We start from the raw sequence: 24,396 nt of genomic DNA on the forward strand, positions 1-24,396 counted from the left end.
TTCCTAAGTCATCATCTCAAAATGGCGGCTACCATAGGGTTACGCCCCCACGTTCAAAGCTCAATTTCTCCGTTCAGAAAGAGTTGTATTAAGAAAGAAAGGTACCATAGAATCAGGGCACTTAGTACTATCATGAGAATGTTACTTGTATTTTCGTGGGAGTTCCCCTTTAATAAGGTGATTTGTTGATTGACTATTAACAGTTGGTATGTGTTTTGAAAACTGTTCAAATCTCTGAAGACCTACTACATGACTATTTTTGCACTATTTACAAAAAGGAGGTAATGTTTCTCAAAGTCAGCTTTTAATTTTTGTAAATTGATATTCACCCTGTACAGAGACTATTCTGTTCAAGGGACTATCCCGTTCAAGGGACTATCCTGTTCACGTGGACTATTCTGTTCATATTTGCTCATATGCTGTTCATATTTGCTCCTATTCTGTTCACCGGGGACTATTTTGTTCGCGCAATTTGAACCCACCCTAGCAGGGACAATCCTCTTCACCGGAGACTATCCTGTTCACGTGAACAGGATAGTCCCCGCTATAGCAGGGACTATTCTGTTCACGGCGACTATCTTGTTCACAGGTGACTATCCTGTTCACGACAACTATCCTGCATGTTAACACTAGCCACACAGTGTTGTACCTGTACATGTTCACGGCGACTATCCTGTTCACAGCGACTATTTTGTTTACGGCGACTATCTTGTTCACAGGCGACTATTCTGTTCACGACGACTATTCTGCATGTTCACACTAGCCATACAGTGTTCATGGCGACTAGCCTGTTCACGTCGACTGTCCTGTTCACAGGCGACTATCCTGTTATCATGTTCACAGCGACTATCCTGTTCACAGGGGGTTGCTGTAAAACGCAGACTGCAAACTACGCAGACTGCAGACTACAGACTGCAGACTACGGAACGGGGAATCTGGACCTCAGACGCATGCGTACATACTTATGCTTATACCTTCGTGTGTTGATGTTCTGCTGCCGGCCTTGCGCTTCAACAACGACATGATGGCAGTGAGAATTTGTAGCTCATCATGTTCAGTGAAACAGCACAGCTAGGGTTGCTGTAAAACGCAGACTGCAGACTGCAGACCGCAGACTACAGAATGGGGACTTTAGCGGTCTCAAACGCATGCGCACATACTTATACACACGTGTTGATGTTTCCGGACTTGCACTTCAACTGTTGGAAGTGAGAATTTATGGCGCGTGATGTGTGTCATAATTCCGTCGGCTGGGCAGCGCTAACTCGTCGGCTGGGCTGCGCTAACTCGTCGGCTGGGCTGAGATATCATGTTTCCACAACTAATTTGCATCTCAGCCCAGCCGACGACACGCGTCAAGTGTGTCATAATTCCGTCGGCTGGGCTGCGATATCATATTACGTGCACGTTCTCCTCCTAGCCCATGGACGTAGCACGAGTAAATTGTGTCAAATGTTCCTCGACTGGGCTATCCTAACTTGTTGCACTCGTCGGCTAGGCTATCCCAGCATGTTCCACTTGTCATTTGATATCTCAGCCCAGCCGACGAGAAGCGCGTCAACTGTGTCAAATATACCGTCGGAAGTGAGATCGCCGTTGACAATATGGGAACTGAAGGGAATGGGTTCTGGTGACGCATGCGCACGATATATCAGAGGATCCAAATTGCAGATGGACTCACGACTGCTATTCGCGGCTAGATCGATTGCAAGTGCAAGTGCTCGTCACTCAAATTATGGAGGTGCTTGATAAAGCTTTCTCGCTGGCTGGTCTAGCGTGATTCTCAACTTCTGGTAAGTGGCCCTGATTACAGATGTTGCGTTTTGTGTTGAGAAATCACAGTATGCATAGAATTTGTGGAACATTTTAATGCAATTTACTATATCTGTAGGTGGTAATTGCATGTGCTAATGGTAGTTATTTAATTAAATTATCCTCTTTGTGAACATGGTTCACAAATTTTGCCATTGTTTTATGTATAGGTGTACATAATAAAGTTATATATTGTGGGATGGATGAGTAAATCTATGTGCACATGTGTTGCTTTCATGACATGTTGAGTAACATGCTAATTCCCATATTAATTAAGTAATTTATGTTTTGTAAATCTTTTGTGAGTCACATTCCAAGTTTTCTAATGACGAATTGTGGGCTTGTTATTGGGACACTAAAACAATGTACCCAGTATAATACAATGAAGAAACTTTAAATGGGAACTTAACTGGCATCAAACTATACACACAACATAATTTATTATGTTAATACTGGTTTTATTGTTTGCTATAGCTACAGTTGATAAACATTGTATTGCTGAAGGTTGCTTTCACGCAGAGGCATTGAGCTTGTGACTGCACTCGAACACTAGAGATTGTTTACTTTGGAACTCAATTAACAGCTGTAGAAATTCTTTGCTATTTCCAATTTTATTGACCCTATTTTATCTAAGGGTATGGTGCTAGAGGTACTGATTTAACACAATGTTAATTGGCAGTATATTGTTATTGTTATATTCAAATAGAAATTTTATACATGTATTTACATGTATACAATGCAGTACACTAACCCAATTGGCTTTTGAGCATGGCAATGGCGAGCATGATGTTTTGTCTACACGTACTACGCACTATGTTATGCTGTTTCATCTTTTCCTCAAATGAAGGGGGTGTATTGCGCTGATGATCAGCCAAGCAAACTAATGTAAAAGTCCAAACCTGGCGATTACTAGTACTTGATTTTTGATGAGAGGGGTTTTTCCGCGTGCTTGCCTCTTCTCTTCTCCCTGCTCCAAACTTTCTGTGCTTGCCGGTTTTTCTGTGTTTGTCATGTCCAAATAGACGACGTTGTTCAGCGACTTCATGGCTAGACGAGACGTACGACTAAAATGAACGCCTTTTTGCAACTTGTACGTGTGTTTCTGAGAAGAGTACGCGACTTGCTAGAGTTTGAGGGAGGACAGCAACAACACGATCACTGGGAAGATTGCTGTCTTGAAGGGGAAAGGCTGTACAGACACCTTATACGTATAGTAGAAGCAGGGGAAGGAAATATGCGCCCTCTAACCGTTTCTCTAGGTGCCTTGATTGAGATCATTGTGGTGGTTTCGCACTTGTCTGAAGAAGAGCAGCCTAGGTATACAGTGGAGGCGGTACAATGCGGTGAAAGAGGAAGACCGAGGCTTGGCATTGGACGAGATCAATTGGTCTTTTCACTTGACCACGATTTTGCCGTTACCGACATATGTGATCTTTTTGGCGTGTCTAGAAGCACGATTCAAAGAAGACTGCGAGAATGGGGCATACAAGTATGCCAGCGATTCAGTAGAATTTCTGATGCAGAGTTGGACAGGCTAGTCACAGAAGTGAAATGTGATTTCCCTGACGCTGGCTATCGCTTAGTACAGGAACACTTGCGCTCAAGGGGCTACAGTGTTCAGCAACACAGAGTGAGATTGTCTGTAGCACGTGTTGATCCAGAAGGAGTAGCTGAGAGGTGGGCTAGATCTATACCGAGAAGAGTGTACAGGGTTCGTGGACCAAACGCTCTCTGGCACATCGACGGAAATCACAAGCTCATAAGGTAAATTATTTAGATGCATCATACAGATTTTACATCTATACCATTTGTGATCCCCCCGTGGTGCTTGTTTATTGTTTTATGCACTTCATATGTATCGATTTGTAATACATGCAGGCATGATGGATTTAGCAGACTGCCAGTGTATTGCAAGTGCTCAACTAACAATCGAGCATCCACTGTTTTACAGTGTTTTATAGAAGCAGTTGCACGTTATGGTGTGCCCTCAAGAGTGAGATCAGACAAAGGTGGTGAAAATGTAGAGGTTTCTCTCTATATGCTGCAATGTCGAGGCACTGGAAGAGGAAGTATGATAACTGGTTCAAGTGTTCACAATCAGAGAGTAGAAAGATTTTGGAGAGACTTGTTTGAAGGCTGTACTTTTCTATTCTACTTTCTATTTCGCAATATGAAGATAATGAATCTACTAGATTCTACAAATGAGGTGGATTTATTCTGTTTACATTACATATACACCCCTATAATAAATAGGTCACTAAACTTTTTTGTAATGGCTACTCCAGACACACCATCAGTACTGCAGGAAACAGAAGTCTATTGCAGTTATGAATAGAAGGAATGTTAAGAGGTGCTTCTTTGGATGAGTTGAAAGACTTGCAAGAGGTTCTGTGCATGCATGGTCACGTTTATGAGACTCTCTGTCCTTATGTTGGGAGAGCTCTATTTTGTTATAGGTTGAAGACTTGGATCAATATGGCATAGATGGCAATGGTCCTGTACCTCTTGATGGGCTCCAAGACGAAATAGTGGTTGTTCCTGAAACCATTTCACAGCTGAGTCAAGCTGATCTCAATGCTTTGCAATTGCACGTGAACCCGCTAGAATTTTCGGATTGTCATGGCACTGATTTGTATGTTCGTGCTCGTGAATTTGTTCAGGATGTATTTTTGTAAAAGTATCATTATATTCTTTGTGCAGCTGATTGTTTGTGCAGCTTTTGAGGTGGTAACTATGGGCGGTTTTAGACGTGGCATAGGTACCAGAGCCAAAACAAAATTAGCTACATGTGGGAACGCTACAAATGAAGCTAGATTAGGCGTTGTTTCTAAATGCATGTTATAAATGTAGTTGTTTTCAAGTGATGGAACAAGCCAAATGTTACAAGTCGGAGAGCCTCGACGCTAGGCCGGCTGGCAATCTTCGCCTTACATGATGAAGTAACGGGCGTGATCATTGTTCTGTTTGTGGGTGGGAAACATATGTTACAAATGGAGAGCAAAACAAGCAACTCACCACAGATTTTCCAGCTCACAAGAATGTAAAAGTCTCGTTGTTTGCGCAGCTTCTCTAGAAGCGTCTCGTTGTTTGTGCCGTTTCTCTAGCTAGACGTCGCCTACTGTGCACTGTATCGTATTTACACAGCCATCCTTCTAACCGCAATTTTGGTTGTTGTAATGAGGTGACCCCAAAGCCAAAACAAAACATCAATGTGGGAAAACATGCACGTGCACATGTCGCTCTGACTTTGGATACTGTAAAACAAATATGAATAGAGACGCACTAGCGTACTTACAGCTCAGCCGAGCCGCTTCGTCCGACAAACAGACGCTGTCATGGACAATGCACGTTCCCCTTCGCAAATTCCCGTCAAGAGCCAAATCTAATGATCTTAGGAACAACACAACGGCTGCTCAGCCACGCACACCGAAAATTCAAGCTGGCAGACTGTAGAACCACTACGCAGAAAAACTGTGGAACAAGCAAAATGTTACAAGTCAGATACAGCTACACATCCTCGCTCCTGGTTGTTGTTGGGGAAACATACACGTGCAAATGTAAACTATAGGCGTTGTTTCTATGTGCTAAATCGGTAAAAGCAAAGGATTAAACACCATGCATGTACAGGACGGACGCCCGATGGCCGAATTCTCGGTAGCAGCTACCAAAGAAAGAGAGGTGGAGCCTCATGATGACATCACGTTCGTTTATTGGTCGGTCATGACACCACTTCTCGTCTATTGGTCGGAATAGCTTCATTTGCATCTGTGCTAACCAATTATATATACGGTCGGTCGGTCGGTCGGTTGGTCGGTTGTCCGGTCATCGAACGACTACGTACTATACTAGAGCCCGGAAATCCGGGCCTCGGGTAATTAGCTTACTATGCGGCGTGGAGAAGAGACTGTATAGAAGAAGAGACTGTATAGAAGAAGATGTAACATTTAATTCGACGATTATCAAAATTTGTGTTGAACAACTCATATCATCAACAGAAATACAATTAGAATTAGAACTATTTTGATTATAAGCCATGAAGACCTTGTAATTCATTAGCACTTTGCAGCTAAAGTGATGGACATCCAAATAACTATTATAGATGGAGATATTAATATCATCTATTCAAACTATTTCAAAATATTACCACGACCAGTATGTACAAGTTTGTATGTGCAGTTTTACTTCAAAAACTGCGCACTTGCAGAAGTAGTGATCAGATGTGTTCATACTATATGAGCCGATTTCAAATAATCGGGAGCTCTGCTCTGGTATTACATGAAGATAACATTCACTCCTTCATATTAATATTTGTGTTGAACAATTCCTGTCATCAATAGAAAACAATTTGAATTAGAACTATCATGATTAAAGTTATCTCTACCAGCCACTTGAAGACATTGTAATTCATTAGCACTTTGCAGCCAAAGTGACATCCAAATAACTATTATACATGGATGGAGATATTAATATCAACTATCAACTATTCAAAATATTACCACCATCAGTACAAGTTTGTATGCGCTGTTTTACTTGAAAACTGCACATTTGCAGAAGTAGTGATCAGATATGTTTATACTTAATGGCCGATTTCAAATAATCGGAGTTCTGGTATTACATGAAAGTAACATTCAATTCGTTTCAAACTTAATATTTGTGTTTACAACTCAGATCATCAGCAGAAATACAATTTGAATAAGAATTCCTTTGATTAATTAAGTGAAAAATCCGTTGAGAATCACTGCAATATTGAACATTCAAAAAACAAGCAAAATCTAATGCAGTTGCTTCCAACTGACTGAACAGCGTGCGAATTATCTTTCTTTACATTTAATTAATAGTGGGCTGCAGCCTAATTAACAGGTGTATTCAAAAAGGCACATATAGTTGCGTCTAATCACACATGCATACTCTCATTACCCATAGACTTCCCATTCAGAGGTTGCAAATATAAACTGACTATCCAATTCAATTTCAACTTTCTACTTTCTGTGATAGTAAGCCACCCTAATCAAATGTTGTCTTTGCTTTCTGTGTAGCCGTGCACTTTGACGAATCTATATGTTTAGTAGATGTAGATTAGCTGACCAGTCGTTAGCATAACCCTCATCATTGAATGCAGCGCCGTCCGATACAGAAAGAGCGCTTATTTCAGCCAGTCACAACTGCAACATCCTCTTTTACAAAAACCTGAACACTAAATTCAATTCTCAACTGCTCATAATTTCCACCAACCATGCATATTTATGATATTGATCAGATGATAAGAAAATATGCGTATTAATTACATGAATAATACCGTTTCTTGCTGTAACTGTGCAAACACCATAGACCTATAAAAACAACTGTTAGACACAATATATTTTTGGCAATCTATGGAGACTGTAATTACATTATTAATTAGTCAATTAGCTAAAAAATTATTAATACCGTTCTACAGCACCTAGATAGATGCTTCATCCGGACACGCACAAATCACCCGCTAGAGTGAGTTATAAAGTAGTCAAATTGATCAGACGATTGGGCAAAGATTTCATGGTATATATAAAGGAAATATTCTGCATTCAATTCTTAGTTTATGGGGCTACCAGACCCATGCAGAAACACGAGTCATTTGTGCAGAAAATAATAGTCAAATGTAGGTTATGTTAGTGAATATCTCGCCCGATATAATGCGTTCTAGAGTAGTCAAATTGATCAGACGATTGTGCAAGGATTTCATGGTATATGTAAAGGAAATATTCTGCGGTTACTTACACTAATTGGCATCTGTGGTAGTTATCGTATATGCAATTAATTAAATTTTAAATAAAAATAGAAATTATTGTGAACAATTTTGGCTACCTGACGCATGCAAATGCTATGTATAGACATGGGCAATTCTTGCTGAAAATGATAGTCAAATGCAGGCCCGGATCCAGCAATTTTTGAAAGAGGGGGTTGACCTGGTAGCAGTTATTTATAGCATTACTAATTTTTTCTTTTCTAATGAAATTATATAAAATTGTTGAACCACGCCTATTGGAAAAGAGGGATTGCAACCCCCTAAACCCCCTAAACCCCATCTGGATCCTGACCTGCAAATGTAGGTTATGTTAGTTCATTTTTTATATCGCCCAATGTAGTGCGTTATAAAGTAGTCAAATTGATCAAACGATTGGGCAAAGATTCCATGGTATATACAAAGGAAATTATTTTGCATTCAATTGCTAGTTTATGGGGCTACCAGGCGCATGCAGAAGCTTCAAGACAATATTATAATTATGCTCTACTTTTATTAATTATTATTAATTATATAGATCTGTCTATCTTGTATCATCGCGTTTTCATATTCTGCTTTACTACGCCATTTACTATAGCTGTTTAATTAACTAATTATAAAAATTAAAATAAGGTAGGTACGTGATTGAAAGTGAACATTTTATTGTATTTATTTGCCTTGAAAAAGTATCTCAAAGTCCAACTATGATTCTAGGCTTCTACACTGAGACTTACAATTAATTAAGATTTTGCTGATTTTAGACAACAATATTTTTACACGCTAAATGAAACGTAAAACAAGAGATCGACTGACACTTACACTTGCAATCGACCTGCTAAAGCCTACACTACGCAGTGTCTGCGCAACGCTATATCGTGCAATGCTCTAACGTGCGCAACGCTATATCGTGCGCGTGCGCATGCGTCATTGGAACCCATTCCCTGTTTCTGAGGGCAGTTACCATACGTCGATCTCACTTCCGACGGTATAGTTGACACAGTTGACGCGCTTCTCGTCGGCTGGGCTGAGATATCAAATGACAAGTAGAACATGCTAGGATAGCCCAGCCGACGAGTGCAACAAGTTAGGATAGCCCAGCCGAGGAACATTTGACACAATTTACTCGTGCTACGTCCATGGGCTAGGAGGAGAACGTGCACGTAATATGATATCGCAGCCCAGCCGACGGAATTATGACACACTTGACGCGTGTCGTCGGCTGGGCTGAGATGCAAATTAGTTGTGGAAACATGATATCTCAGCCCAGCCGACGAGTTAGCGCTGCCCAGCCGACGAGTTAGCGCTGCCCAGCCGACGGAATTATGACACACATCACGCGCCATAGTAAGTCTCCTTTCAAAGAAAACATAAACTCTATTTCTAGCTCTCCCACTGATTTGATTTCATCTACCCCAAAACATTAGGACATACTACACAATATAATCAAGATACATGTCTAGCCAATGAATTAAAAGCAAGTATGTGCTCCTATACTAATTTACTAAATTATAGTTGATAGTCTATAAGATGACAAACATAAATACATATTGAAGAGAAACACTTGTTGTATATTTACTACTAGGATCCATGGCCCGTCCTTCGTACGGGCAAGATACTGTAGTGTAAAGATAGGTCTGTGGACACGTCACGTGCACCTTTGTTGCGAGGTCCCGGATATTCTGACTGAATTCGAATCTTGCTCTTCGCGCTTGTTTCGATCGAAATCGATACACTCCCCGTGTAGCGCTTGCTGCAGAAAACGTGTAGGTTGGATTCGGTGCAAATGCAATCAGAATTTGGAGAGTAACGCAAGCGATAGAAGAGTAAGTCTCGTTGGCAAGAGATATTCGATCGCTCGAAGCTTTGCGAAGGACGACGGTGCATACGTTCTACACGGGAGTAGTGTGGGCGTGTGTTCGAATGAACGGGAATGTGTAGCGTTTGCGTCATCGAGAAATTTTACGCGTGGGTCGATCCCTCGAGAGGGGACCCGGTGCATTATTTTTTTATTTTTTACGCAAACCTTCCGCTGTGCGTGCCGAGTGTGCGTGCCGAGTGTGCGTGCCGATTTCGGTTGCGACCGAACAAAAGACGTGGTCCCCAAACGCGAACACACACACACACACACACACACACACACACACACACACACACACACACACACACACACACACACACACACACACACACACACACACACAGACAGACAGACAGACAATTTGAGCTTTATATAGTAGATCTTTACTGCATCAATTGAGGCTGAAAAATATTTCAACATCTGTCATGATCATGTCACAGCTGACATGCTACCACATAGGAAACCACATGTGGTGCAAGCCCCGATGTGCTACCATACCTATGTGCTTAAGTATCTGGAATGCAGTTTAATTAAAATATCTGAAACAACTTGCAACCGCTTTGAAACTAAGCCAATCTACCAATTGAAATACCACAAGGCACAATCTGATAACCATAGATACAAGGTAACACACACACACACACACACACACACACACACACACACACACACACACACACACACACACACACACACACACACGCACACACGCACACACGCACACACCTGGAACATGTAATTTTGCCAATACTACGGGCTTCGGCATCGCAGAAGTTTCCACCAGGAAGTGCGGTCAATATTCAATGATACCAGGTTTAGTTGTATGGTATCAACCCATCTGTTCTTTGAATCATGCTGAGGATGTTTCGTATTATGTAACTTGCTTCTCAGCAACAACTATTGTGGACGAGAGACGTATATCCGTTCTAAGTGACCAAGCCACTGTAATCTTTGATGTTGAATTTGATGTTCAATTGGTTGTTCCTTGGCAGATTTGTATTTCTTATCTTGTTCAGTCTTCTTACACCCAAGATAGATCTAATACAGCGCATATGAAAAGTGGTCAGTCTTCGAATATCTACTTGAGTGATTGCCTAAGTCTCACAACCATATAATAAAACTGGCATCACTAGTGATCTAAAGACTCGCAGTTTTGTGTTCTTGCTATATCCTCGGTTTGTGAAAACTCTACGTTTCCAAAAACAAAATGTCCTGCTAGCTTTCCAAATACGTTCAACAACCTCTGTATAACAATCTCCAGACTTCGTCACAATACTGCCCAGATAGCAAAATTCAGAAACATTCTCCAGAACACGACCAGCTATCAAGATGTTTGCTTCTTTAACACCGATGCTCAAGATTTTAGTTTTTCAGTGTTGATCCTCATACCCATTTCATACAAGCATCTGTTGCAACTCACTATTTGACGTACGTATTAGAGCCAAATCATCAGCATACATGGGAGGTTTGATCTTATCTGTCCCTTCGGGTTTTACTCGATAGTTCATGAATGGGCCACCAACTGTTCTGTAAGCAATCTCAATGCCACCACCATTAACCTTGTCCAGAGTCTCACGCATCATTCTGTCCATAAACAAATTGAACAAGATTGGAGAAAACACACCCTTGACGAACGCCCGTGGTTACTTCAAACGTTGATGAAATTCCCCCCAAATTTTTCGTACAATGCAACCTGTACCATCGTGCAGGTCAACAATCAATCTAACCACTTCATCTTCTATACCAGAATATTTGAGAATGTTAGTGAGAGCGTGTCTTGGTACAAAGTCAAATGCTTTTGAGAGGTCAACAAAACATATACGTCGCAAAAACATCGCAAATCACGCAAAACACACAAGAGGCGGGTTCTCTACAACCTTACCTGATTCAATGCATCGCTAGCCGCTGGCCCGTACAAGTACAAGTTCGACAACATGTTGCTTTCTAGATAGCTCATGCCGATAACAAATGCCAAGGCATCAAAAAGCGCACTCAACGGTCTCGTGCAAAGCGATGACGTCAGGTATATTGCCACGTCTGGACAAAAGGTTTATTAGCTAATGCAAAATGAAAGAACACATTCCAAACGCCTTTTCTCCGTAAACGTAAATGAAACGGTGGAAAAGCAACAGAAGCTACATTCCAGAAGCCGTGCATGCGTGCACACTCCACTGTCGCGCTGACTGTGCATGGTTACGCAAATCCTTCAGATCACGACATTGTGTAGACTTAAAACCATTGTTCAAAGATTGGGCGTTAGATCCAATATTACTGATGAAACGCGAAGGCAAACACCCGGCGCGACGATATTCAAGAACAACCAAAAAAGACTTGCAGAGAGTCGTCAGTCGTCATGAACACACGTGCAGAGAACAGTGTCGGGAGTGTGCATAAATACCATTCGTATATAGACAGCGTTTTGTACAATCGAGTGTGTGAAGATATTTCTCCTGTTCGAACAACGGAGGAACCGTGGGCATACCGCATGGGTTTGTGATAGGGACTCTAGAGAGGAGGAGTCACCGACTCGTGCGTCTCTTTGCATGCGCTAATTGTCTCTGCACTACAAAAACCTTTAGTTTGTTCCTACGTCGCTTGTTGTGATAGCGCTTTAAACGAAATCTTTGAACAGCACATAAGTCGTTGCCACCGACAACTCTGATAATGTTGACAAACGCAATTAGATTTTGCCATTAGCGGTGCCCGTCAACTAATTGCGCATGTGCAGATGCACAACTATCCATAGTCTAGACAGAGTGTTTACTAACATTTCCATCTTCTTAAGTTACAGTCTAATTGTCCCATCTCATCGCCCCAACTCATTGTCTACTGATAACGCAGATAGCGCACCATACAGATCTTGACTTCGTTTTTGATTCGTTTTGTGTAGTGAATGGCTCTGATCGAGCGAACGGTCGTGTTTATTGGTAGAACGGGTGCTGGAAAGTCGACGTGGTGTGCCAACGATGTTGGTCCAGAAAGCGACCAATCTGTGAGCGAAACAAAGTTCATCGAAACTCGAACAGTCAACATGGAGCAAATAGCAAATATCGTGTCAAAGAGTAGATACAGTTGGGATCGGTGATACAGACCTTGGAGAAGACGAAGTAGTCAAGCGTTTGGCTAGCGCTTGTGACGAATGTCGCAAAGGTCGTGTTTTTCGTCACTGGAGGAAGGATTACTCAAGAAGAAGCAGACGCGTGGGATGTCATTTGGAAGGTGCTCTTTATTCATCGACCACACCGCTATTTACCGATTGCACTCGTTTTCCAAAGTTTTAGATCCCGACGTTGTAAAGAGCAATTGTGATAGGTTCAAAACACAAAAAGGTAAAACAACTGACCAAGTCAAAGAGATCATTCACGTCGACAATCCACCGCACCAATATCGCGGCTGCATGGATGGAAACGCAACAGAAAAATCGCGCGACATTTTGATAACTCATTTGGCTCACATGCAGCGAAGCTGTTCACAAACCTCCAGAACTGGATGAAGGGTCACGTAAACGAGCGCATATCAGAAACACGTTGAGAGAAAGAAGGCTGAAGAGATCAAATTGCAAACGCTGCGAGAAACGTGAACGTTGCGCCAGACCCTTCAGCAATTTAGAAGAAACTCTAGAGTACAGTACACCTACAACTGCAAGTGACGCAAGAGAGACAGGAAGCCCAGCCCCTGAATCTAAATTGCGACTAACACGAGAACGAGAGATGAACGAAATTCTTACAAAACGTGCAACAACACGAAGCGACTCAAACGAAGAAGACATTGTAGGCGCAATCATGGTAACCGCTAGACATTGGATTGCAAGGAAAATTCGTAACTGTTCTCTCTTGTAATTTAATTTTTGTCATAAATTTTGCCAAACTTAGTATGTACTGCCTACATGAAGCTTTGCGATATCCGTTATGACTATAGTTGGGGACTTCCACTCGGTAGTCAGCAGCTAGACGAATTTGTAGCTGTAGCACATTATGGTCAAGGGTTGTTGCCCTGAAATATTCTTCAGTTGTACAGCAAACCCTCTTTCGACAACACACGTTCTCTCTAGGCTGATCCATGTTAACACATCGGCCACAAATGCACCATGGCAAAGTCTCTGGATTTATTGGTGACGCAAAAGGATGGTCTTCGTCACCTCTCTCTGCACAGAAATTAGCGTAGACCTCAGTAAGTTGCAACGACCCCCTTGAATTACAGATGAAGGAGCTCACAACATTTTGAAGCTGTCTAATGCTGAGATTGCTAACAAATCCCTACAAGACATGCAATGGAAGGTACCTTGGTTGTATTGTAGTTGCACCATCAGGTATATATAGAAAAGAAATATGACAACCTCAATTTCATCAGCAGAAGGAGCCACTTCTCTGGGAGGACCAACTAATACACCTGCATGACTGTCATCTCCTCGACGACTCTAGATGTGTAGACTACGTGGTACTGACCAAGAATAACAGACGAAGCTCTCGCGCGCACCTCTCCGCGATTCCTGCATATCTCAGGTCTGCAAGAACATACACTCACACAATGCGCACCTGCTGCTTTGCACTCGCAGCCTCGTCCATCGCATCTCAACTCTAGCGCACTTCCCTCTGCAACTGCATCTCACACTCTCCTACCACACCGATCACGTTGTGTACCAATCAAAATATGGAGTCCAACAAAAACTTACTGGCTCAACTAGATTCTCTAACGTTTCTTCGTCATCAGTTTTCCCTGACAACATCATCTCATCCCTCGGGAACGCCATATTTTGATCTAGCTATGCGCAGAATCCAAAGCGAGGCAAAAGCAATCCGCGCGAGCAGGCAGTTTCACGAACATGCGCATAAATCTGGATTGTGCCACGTATCTAGCGAAGTCACGACTCGTACCGACTCTCGTCATTTCGACAGTCCCGTTGAACGTCGTCTCTTCGAAGACATTGCTGGCTGGCGTTTCGGAGAACAGGTGCATCAAACTCGGCAGCTCTTTGACTGTCGTAGACTGGCAAACGACTGTGGGCGTATTTTTTCAAGACCCGGATATAAGCAAAAATATCTTTCGTTTCCCGGCGTCGCCCGCAATAAACGACACGCTCGGCGCGTACCGTCCGACGTCGGGAACGGGCAGTCTGAATTCGGCGGAGATACGATTCGGCGTTCCGGAGATATTCGCGCGCGAGCGGAAGCGAGTGCGATCGGCGGGAAATGGCGTCGTCGTGGGAGAAGTCAGGAAGACGATCACGGTCTCACTTTCGAGACTAATAAATTCGGCGTGCGCGAGCCAAATTCGGTCGAGATCGGACTCGCCGTCTTTGAGAAACGCTCGTACGGACGGACACACAGACACCTCTCCGTTATATATATATATATATATATATAGATAGATAGATAGATATTGGCTCTCACTATCATTCTGGTCTACTGTGTCACATGTTCCAGGAGACAACACACTGCAACTTGCTATTCAACTTCATATTTATGGTGTAGTAATATAATGGTAAATTACTCACAGCAATTTACCTACCTGCTACCTACATTGCAACGTCCAACACACACAAAACACGTATCCTAATACGTACGCAAGTTTGTACCCACAGTTCACGTTTGTCGAGTCTAAATGTTACATCACCACTCAAACTGACGCGGCAGAGTCACGACAGAGATCACAAAGAGGTTGTTCATGTCTGCAAAAGACGCAAAACACACAAGAGCCGGGTTCTAGTGAGGCCTTACCTAATTCGATGCATTTCTATACGTGCTAGTAAAGTTCGAAAGAAAAACTTGTTGCTATCGCTCTAGACTCACGTGGTTAACAAACGTGGAGACATCAAAGTAGCACGCCAGTGTCCCTGGAGACGTGATGACGTCTTTAGTGCCACGCCCGCAGAAAAGGTCTATTAGATTTGCGATTAGCGGTGCCTTTCGACTAACTGCACATGTGTGCACAACTAGTCTAAACAGGATGTTTGCTAGAACTATAGTGACATGCCAAACATACTATTAAACATTGTTACTTTTCTTCTATTGGTCAGAGTTATCCGAGTTCACATCTACGTAGCTACTGATCTGTGACACCTCATCACGAGCTTCTAAAACGGTTTTTTAAATTAATTATATCTCACTTAAATATGATACGTTCATATTATATTACGTTCCAGATATCTGGGACCTCCCTGCATGTATATTCTAGCGATAACATTTCCATTGTCTTATTAGGTTATAGTCTGATTGTCCCATGTTATTGTCTAGTGCTAACCCGCCATACAAACCTTGACTTCGTTTTCTAACTGTTCTGTAATTACCGTGAGTGAAATGTCACTAGTCGAGCGAACGGCCGTGTTTATTGGTAGAACGGGTGCTGGAAAGTCGACGTGTGCCAATACTTTTGCCTCTGATGTTCTATTTCCAGAAAGCGACCAATCTGTAAGTGAAACAAAGTTCATCGAAACTCGAACCGTCAACATTGATGGAGCAAACAGTCGGTATCGTGTCAAAATCGTGGATACGATTGGAATCGGTGATACAGACCTTGCACACGACGAAGTACTCAAGCGTCTGGCTAGCGCTTGTTACGAATGTCGCGAAGGAATCAACGCCGTGTATTTCGTCACCGGGGGAAGGTTTACTCAAGAAGAAGCAGACGCGTGGGATGTCATTTGGAAGGTGCTCTTTAATCCCGCTGTCATCGACCACACTGCCATCGTCCGCACTCGATTTCCAAAGTTTTTGGATCCCACCGCTGTAAAGAGCGATTGTGATAAGTTGAAAGCACAAAAAGGGGCGGGAAGAAAAATAATCGAACAAGTCAAAGAAATTATTCACGTCGACAATCCACCGCCAGAATATCCCGGCTGGAAGGAAACACGACAGAAATCGCGAGACGTTTTGTTAACGCATTTGGCTCACTGTGAAGCTGTTTACAAACCTCCAGAACTGGATGAAGTAAACGAGCGCATAACCGAACACGCCGAGACAAAGCGAGCCGCAGAGACCAAATTGGAAACGCTACAAAACGAGTTGAGCCAGACACGTGAGCAACTAGAAGAAGCTAGAGTACAGATGCAACTACAAGTGGCACAAGAGAGAGAGAAAGCCGCTGAATGTGAGTTGCGATTAGCACGAGAAATGAACGAAATTCTTACAAAACGTGCAACGTCACGAAACTACTCAGGCGAAGAAGACACGATAAGCGCAACTGTGGAAACCGCTGGACATTGGATTGCAAGGCAAATTCGTAACTGTTCTCTCATGTGATTGGACTTTCGCCATGACTTTGCATGCAGGAGTGTTCTCATTTTGGTTTTGTGTCTAGTATACCTAGAGATTCTAGTAGCTCTTAATTGGACAATGTACTGCCTTAGGGCACTATCGATTGTACTTCTTCGTTGTAAAGCAAAAATCTTGTCAAGTAAATTTGACTCTTCGCCATGCAATTGCATGTGCATGTGAGTAATGCATGCATGGATCCCCTGGAGTGATATGTTGTGTTCAGTTTGTGGAAAAGATTAGATAAATTAGATAAGGCGAGCAATTCTCATGGTAAAGGTTAATTTAATTTGTTTTGTTAGTGAGAACAATAATTATTAGAAAACGCTGCTGGTGTTAGTGTTTCCAGTCTCGACACGATGTTCAGCCGCCTTGCTTCAAAAGACGATTCCGAAAAAAGCAAGAACAGTCGCACCGTGTTGCTCATAGGTAGAACAGGAAATGGCAAGTCAACTTGCGCTAACGTCATCGCTGGTTATGACCCTTCCAAAGCTGAAGAACAACTCTTCAAAGAGAGCGACACAGCTGCCAGTGAAACCAAAGACATTCATGACAGGACGGTAACAGTCACCTGGAAGAAGCAGAAATACGATCTGAAAATTGTTGATACCATTGGTCTTGGAGATACGGACATGCCAGAAGACAAAGTGATTAAGTGTCTAGCCAATGTTTGCAACGTATGCAAGGAAGGCATTAACGTTATTTTCTTTGTGGTCGGAGGCCGCATGACAGAAGTGGAAGCTGACACGTGGGACACTATTTGGAAGATCATATTTACTGCACAAATCTGCGACTTCACAACATTGATTCGCACTAAATTTCAAGGATTCATGAGACCCGATCGAGTTAAGGCCGACATAGATGCGCTGAAAAAATGCGAAACAGGTCGCCGAGTCATGTCAATGGTAAAAAAGGTCATTCACATCGACAACCCAACATTGATGTACCAAGACTCAGAAGACCCGATGTACCAAGGCATCAAGGCGATCCGTGCCAAGTCAAGAGAAGCACTACTGACGAAAATTGTCCTTTCTGAAAAAGTTTACAAACCACCGGAGTTGGATGAAGTGAATGACCGTATAACGCGTCACGTCGAAGAGAAGTCTGCGGCAGATGACAAAATAGCTAAGCTAGAAAAGGAAAAAGAAAATGCTCGAGACGAATTGGAGAAATTTCGCATCCAAGCTGCAGTTAGCGAAGAGAGGGCAAAGTCAGCCCAAGCAGAAGCTCGACTACTGCGCGAAATGAATGAAGTGCTCAGAGAAAGAGCACAGAGAGCTCCAGAACCTGCAGCAGCTGATTCTGGCTCTGACTCTAGTTGCAGCATAATGTAGAAACAATGCAGCAATGCTACAAAACAATCAGTGCATGCATCTAATAACGTATTCCAGTAGATGTATTTGCCTGTATACACTAATGTTACTGTCACGTGCAACGGAATGTCGATGTTCGTATTGTTTTGCTAGATATTGCAAATGTAGTACATTTCTGCACTGTAACAAAAACTGTTTAAGATGAACTACTGGCGAGGAATATATACTGCGAATTTACGATTAGGATTCTCCGCGGCCCTTGGGCCAATTATCCGCCCACATGTTTGCTGTACGAAACCACCGTGAATTTATCATGATCAATCACGTGTGCTATAGCTATTATGCGATGTCTGATGTTCTCTCAAAAGACGAGCCCAGACAGACTTACCTTCAGTTGTGTACGTATACCAGCCCGCTGCCGGGAGGTAGAGGGTAAAAATGACCATGCAGCAGGATAGGGAAGCTCAAGAACACCGTTCACGTGAGAAAGTTATATATAAAGGTCAAATACTAGCTATATATATATATATATATATATATATATATATATATATATATATATATATATGGGAAAACAGACAAAGAGAGAGAGCAAAAATCAACGAAACGCTGCTGAAAAGGGCCTACAAGTGCTTCTAATGACATCCAGTGGACCTATATACATAACTTAGATAATACACATGTTGTCTGCATCCCAAGCATATCTATATGTGGTGCGATACGGACAATCTATGAATTGCCCAGTACAATCCTGTACACATGTATCCCTAGCCCTAACCCTAATCCTAACTCTCAAGTTACCCGGAAAACCTAGACATCCACAGTTTGTCCATATCCATGCTTTGCGCGTGGCATACTGTATACACACACAGTACAACAAACCTGCAATTCCAGTGACAAAGGTCTGTGCAAGTAGCTACAAAAAATACCCTCACGTATTCAGAATGGAGATGACCTAGCAAACCCAAGGCTTCTCTATGCTCTCTTACAATGATTATATTGAAGAGTATTCTTAGAACAAGAAGTTTTAAAAATCGCAAGAGTTGGTTTAATGTTACAGATTTGATGACAATGACGCATGCTCAAAAAGTAACACAGATGGGTCAGAAATAGCGTGCTTTACGTTTACCAACGGTTTCTTGCTTCATGTGCGAATCTATTCAAAATTCAAACAATCTACGTCCCTTCTCACGCTATCTACAATTGTTTCTGACGTCAGCCTTGATTTCTGCAGATTGCAATTGCTATTTATCCTGCTAACATTTGAACAAAGATCACAGTCTAGTATATATTAAGTAATTAACAAGGCAAGAGATTAAACTGTAATCATCATCACCACCACCACTACCACCACCACCACCACCACCACCACCACCACCACCACCACCACCACCACCACCACCACCATCAAGCAGTCAGTCGACGCGACGACTATGACTGTTCATGGCTTTGGCATGGCTTGATAAGCTTTCTCCACCCATAGAACTGCTTGCAAAATCATGAAGTGAAACTAGCTTTTGCAATTGGCTAGTATTACTCTCTCGGTACAACACTCATGTTGTCTAGCGGGCAAAGACAGGCCAAGACATGCTGGCATCAGTGTCATACTGCAGCAGCTGGTCGGATAATAGGTTTATTTATCTCCGCCCCTGGGTGATGCCACAGGTCACCATCTGGGAGCGATCCCTCAGACCTGTAACAGATATTTATTTCGTTCTGTAAGGATGCCCAGATTCACCCTCCACACCAGAAGAATCTGGTGGAGTTGTTGGTTTAGTCGCCGGCGTCCGGACCCATGCCGCAGGTTGTAATGGTTTTCATGGTTACTGGTAGCCAGTGCCAGGCCTAGCTGACAAGTTGATCATTGTAGTAACTGTGCAATAACCCAGTGACACAATCACCACTTAATTAATCTCTAGATAGACTATAGTAGAACTACAGTTTGATTCTTATTCCACAATATCAATCACCTTTTAGCTTTCCACTCCAAATTTCTCAAAGTTTCGAAGAACAACAGCTATTTGTAGATGTATGTAACCCATTGCTACAGTTTTTAATCTGTATCGATCTGCTCCACTGTGCACCAATTCTTTAGACCTGATCTGAGGTCCTCCACCAAGAAAGAAAGCTAAAACAAAACGCACATGCCTCAAGCAACATTTGACCAGTGGAGATAAAGCTATCTATCTGACATTGAACTTGCTCCCAGTGACTTCCAGATGGTCGCCATGTAACACAGTCAAGACTGTAGGTCCCAGGAGATGTGGGAACATGACAGACACCATAACCATCTATATCACAAGTAAACAACCAATGTTAAAAGTCATTGATATTAATGAAATAAAGCAGCACAGTAGTAACTGGTAGGTAATATTCAAACGTGAACTCAGTAAATCAATCAGCACCAGCAAGTTGTTAAAAACAGAATACCATTCAACCACAATACAATAAATTTTGGTGACAGTAACACACAATCATGAATAGTTTAACTGTTATCTTAACTTAAAAATGCACTTACTATGTGACATCTAATACTTTAAATTAGACTCTCCTTTGAAATTGTTCAGTCCTGCCTGGTTTGTGTTCAGCTAACCTCAACATGCTAAAGTGCCACTTACACGCAAAAATCAAAAATTACTTTAAATTTCTATATGATAGTTCTAAAGGTGTACATACCGGGAATTTTTTAGATTTTTAAGAGCAATGTTTCTATAATGGTAATGTACTTGGCCATGCAGAGCTTCCGGGGCACCAGTTATGACACAGCTCTGAGACTGGACACTAAGGGTGCCACACGTACTGTCTCCTGCAAGATGTTATTTTGCCAAGCCAGAGGTCTTGTCCATCTCCAGTCAATGACGAGAAAGTCATTTATACTTCTGAGTCGAGAGAGGCAATCGTGTGTGAGCTTCCTGCCCAAGAAAATTATGCCATAGCTTGCCATCACTGTGACTTGAATTTGCAACCCTGATGGATGCAGAATGACTCTCTAATAAACTGAGCTGTAGCACCAGACACACACACACACACACACACACACACACACACACACACACACACACACAAACACGCACACACACGCACACACACGCGCGCACACACGCGCACACACACACACACACACACACACACACACACACACACACACACTTTAATTCCACCATACCCACTATGGGTTTTGGCAACGCAGTGTAATAGCGCTTCCCCAAGCAGCACATCATGAAGGCTGATACGTAATGAGGTCTCTTGTGACAACATCCACCTCTGTTTAGGCCCATGTGTTGGTCTTGTTGCATTACTGAGTCTGCTGCAAAGTAGTTGTTTTGGGGACGACTGTCACTCATGCGCAGTAGATGGCCCAGCCATTGCAATCATTGTCTCATAGTAATAGGGCCTTCACACGCTCGTTCTAAATTGTCTGAATTCTTGATTTTATTCCATCTTGAGACACCAAGAACACCAAGAATCAATCAAATGCACCGCATGTGGAATGTATTATAGCATTGCAAGTTTGCTTGTGTAACGGACCAAGTCTCACATCCATATAGCAAACTGGTATCACCAAAGCACGGATAATTTTCATCTTTGTGGAGATTGAGAACTGTCTGTTGGTAAATACCCCTTTCTCCAGGAACCAAAAACTTTACTTGCTTTGCTTAGACGAGCATCAATTTCAGCATTGCATCCACCGTCTTGGCTCATGATACTCCTCAAGTAAATAAACTCTGTAACGTTTTCAAGAACACAATCGTCAAGAAGAATACCTGTCTGCATGCAACCAATGCTCATTCCCCATTTACAGTAAGACTCATGTAAACTGTCTACTAAATTTTGTAGTTCACCCAAGGTCTTCCCAATTAAAGCTAAATCATCAGCATACACAGCAGCTTTAATGACACTAGTTCCTCGAGCTTTGACTCTGTAGTTCATGTAGAGACTTCCCTCTTTGGTGTATTCAATTTCTACTTCGCCAACTTTAGCTTTGTTAGTGCTTCGTGTACAAGCTTGTCCAAGAAGATATAAAATAATACAGGAGACATAACACAACCCTGACGTAAACAAGCTGTAACTTCAAATTTTGATGACTTCTCACCTTTAGATTTGACAACACAATGTGTTCCATCGTGAATGTCAACAATCAATTGTACAACTTGTTCCTCAATGCCTCTCTTTCAAAAGTAGTCTGAGAGCATCTCTAGGTACGGAGTCAAAAGCTTTTTCCAAATCAACAAAACAAATATGGACAGCACACTCATGTTCAATGGACTTTTCAATTAACTGATGAACCAACCATATTTGATCAATTGTTCCTCTACCTGAACGAAAACCACAATGGGCTTCTAGTAGTAGAGGTTCAACAGACTATTTAAGTCGCTTCAGAAGAATATTTGCTAATACCATTCCAGGTACACTGAGTAGTGAAATACCACGATAGTTGTCACACATTGTCTATCATTTTTCTTGAAAACAGGAACAAGAAATGAATCTTTCCAATCCTGTGGCACTTTTCCTAAAGACCAAACTTGTTGAAGAAGCTGAGATAGCCAATCAAAAAGCTCCGTAGGCCCAGCTTTCAATAATTCATCTGTCATTCCATCATTACCAGATGCTCTATTATTTTTAACTTTTTAATAGCATTGGTGATTTCTTCTTCACTGAGTGGAGCACCAGACCCAACAGAGCCTACAACCATTCCAGAGTCTATTGCAATAGGACGTTTATCATTTAATACCGAGTCAAAGTGTCTCTTCCAACGTCTAACTGATCGTTGGTACAGACTAGTTTCTGACCATGCTCATCTAAATTATCGGGCAGGCTGAATGCGCACTTGATCAAACTTTTTTGAGCTTTCTGAAAAATTCATAATGATTGTGGTGTTTCAAGTCATACTCTAAATCAGATGCTCATTCACGCAACCACTCTTGCTTGTCGTGTCGAACTGTTTATTTCACTTGTTTATATAAACTAACATAATGTTTTCTAGTCATCTCTTTTTCCTGACATCTCATCCAAGTGATGTGAGCCTTACGTTTCTCAGCTATCAATTGTAATGTATGCTCAGAAATCCATCTATTCTCCCTGGTTTGAACAACATTTAGGTGCTCCTTTGCAGAGTCCATAATTGCACTACAAAAGTCAGAGCATATAGCTTCAGTCTCAGTAGATAATATTTGTGTAAATCTAGTCATGACATTATTTCGATATTACCTAGAGCAATAGGATCACTGAATACGTCCCGTGTACAGGTTTTCACTCGTCTTTTCCCACATGGCTTCTGAAGTTTCAGTACTGTAAATCAACAAAATTTCGTAAGCATATAACTTTCGTAAATTTCGGAAGCGATCTCAGATTTACCAAAGTTAAATGCTTACTAATTTTTGTCAATCTGGATTTTTAGCGACACTTCGCATAGAGTACACTAATAATCATCACGTGTCACGCGTGCCAGACTTGTACATATGAGGCAGGATACATGCCTAGGCAATAGCAGATATTTACGCGTGGTGCTGCGGTTTTGACATGTCCGCACGTAGACACCTGTGAGATATGGTTAGGAACTACACATGCCTAGGCGATTACCAGATTACCAGATTACCAGATACTGACGCGGTGTTGTGGTTTTGATTTTCTGTTGATTTCGTGTCGATGTTCTGCACAGAAAAGTGGCTACGTTCATGAACGCTTACGAAAGTTGGCTGCTTATGAAATAGCGAATTTGAACACTCAAGAAAGTTTTCCGCTTACGAATTTGTGTTGATTTACAGTACCATCTTACTACAAACAAGTTTGTGGTCACTGTCAAAATTTGGTCCTGGTCGTACTCTTATCATGTACCATTTTTGCATAGACTGCTTTACCAAAACATAGTCTTTTAGACTTGGCTATAATTTGGGATTAGGAGGATGCCAAGTGGCAGTGTGTATATTCTTATGCTGGAAAAGGTGTTTGTGATTCTCAGGTTATGTGCTTGACAAAACTCTATTAGTCAACACCATTGTCACTGGTTGACTGTGATAAAGCAAACTGACCAACAACTTTAGAAACCGCCTTTCCAAATCTAGCATTAAAGTCACCTGGCACAACAACAAGCAAACCTGTCTTATGCTTAGCAACATCAAGTTGCTGACAAAATCCATCTTTAACTCCATCTTCGCATTGTTCTGTCCGGAAGCATAACCAACAATGACATTCAAAATTTCTTTGTCAGTGAGAAGTCAGCAAGCAATCTCCTACCTGAGATAGGATCAAACGATTTGAGTGACTTCAACACATTATGTCTAACCACTAGACCAACACCCCTGGAAGCTAGCTCAGGTGGTCCAGAAAACAACAGACAATAGCAGGAGTCTTCATCTAAATCCATCATGCTTGCACCAGGTAAGTGAGTTTCAGTAATGCCACCTA

At 42.0% G+C, this 24,396-nt stretch overlaps 2 protein-coding genes and 2 long non-coding RNA genes across 4 annotated transcripts; all 4 read left to right on the plus strand.

Annotated features, from left to right (window-relative positions):
* Window positions 1–3,479: 3,479 nt before the first annotated feature.
* Window positions 3,480–4,183, plus strand: LOC134183854 (uncharacterized). Its single transcript, XR_009970602.1, has 3 exons — window positions 3,480–3,576; window positions 3,764–4,018; window positions 4,098–4,183. It is a non-coding gene; the product is annotated as an uncharacterized LOC134183854 (long non-coding RNA).
* Window positions 4,184–12,234: 8,051 nt separating this feature from the next.
* LOC134183429 (uncharacterized) lies at window positions 12,235–12,748 on the plus strand. Its single transcript, XR_009970503.1, has 2 exons — window positions 12,235–12,647; window positions 12,704–12,748. It is a non-coding gene; the product is annotated as an uncharacterized LOC134183429 (long non-coding RNA).
* Window positions 12,749–15,568: 2,820 nt separating this feature from the next.
* On the plus strand, window positions 15,569–16,825 carry LOC134183304 (uncharacterized). Its single transcript, XM_062650798.1, has one exon. It carries the CDS (start codon window positions 15,725–15,727, stop codon window positions 16,664–16,666), a length of 942 nt encoding a protein of 313 aa, XP_062506782.1. The 5' UTR covers window positions 15,569–15,724; the 3' UTR covers window positions 16,667–16,825.
* Window positions 16,826–17,001: 176 nt separating this feature from the next.
* On the plus strand, window positions 17,002–18,197 carry LOC134183231 (uncharacterized). Its single transcript, XM_062650719.1, has one exon. The coding sequence runs from the start codon at window positions 17,038–17,040 to the stop codon at window positions 18,010–18,012; it is 975 nt and encodes a 324-aa protein (XP_062506703.1). The 5' UTR covers window positions 17,002–17,037; the 3' UTR covers window positions 18,013–18,197.
* The last annotated feature ends 6,199 nt before the right edge of the window (window positions 18,198–24,396 follow it).

Source organism: Corticium candelabrum, chromosome 8 (assembly GCF_963422355.1).
Source record: "Corticium candelabrum chromosome 8, ooCorCand1.1, whole genome shotgun sequence".
In the NCBI taxonomy this organism is placed as follows: Eukaryota; Metazoa; Porifera; class Homoscleromorpha; order Homosclerophorida; family Plakinidae; genus Corticium; species Corticium candelabrum.

Excerpts from the sequence above, each read along its gene's own strand:
- LOC134183304 (XM_062650798.1), top strand. The coding sequence starts at position 15,725 with ATGTCACTAGTCGAGCGAACGGCCGTGTTTATTGGTAGAACGGGTGCT.
- LOC134183231 (XM_062650719.1), top strand. The coding sequence starts at position 17,038 with ATGTTCAGCCGCCTTGCTTCAAAAGACGATTCCGAAAAAAGCAAGAAC.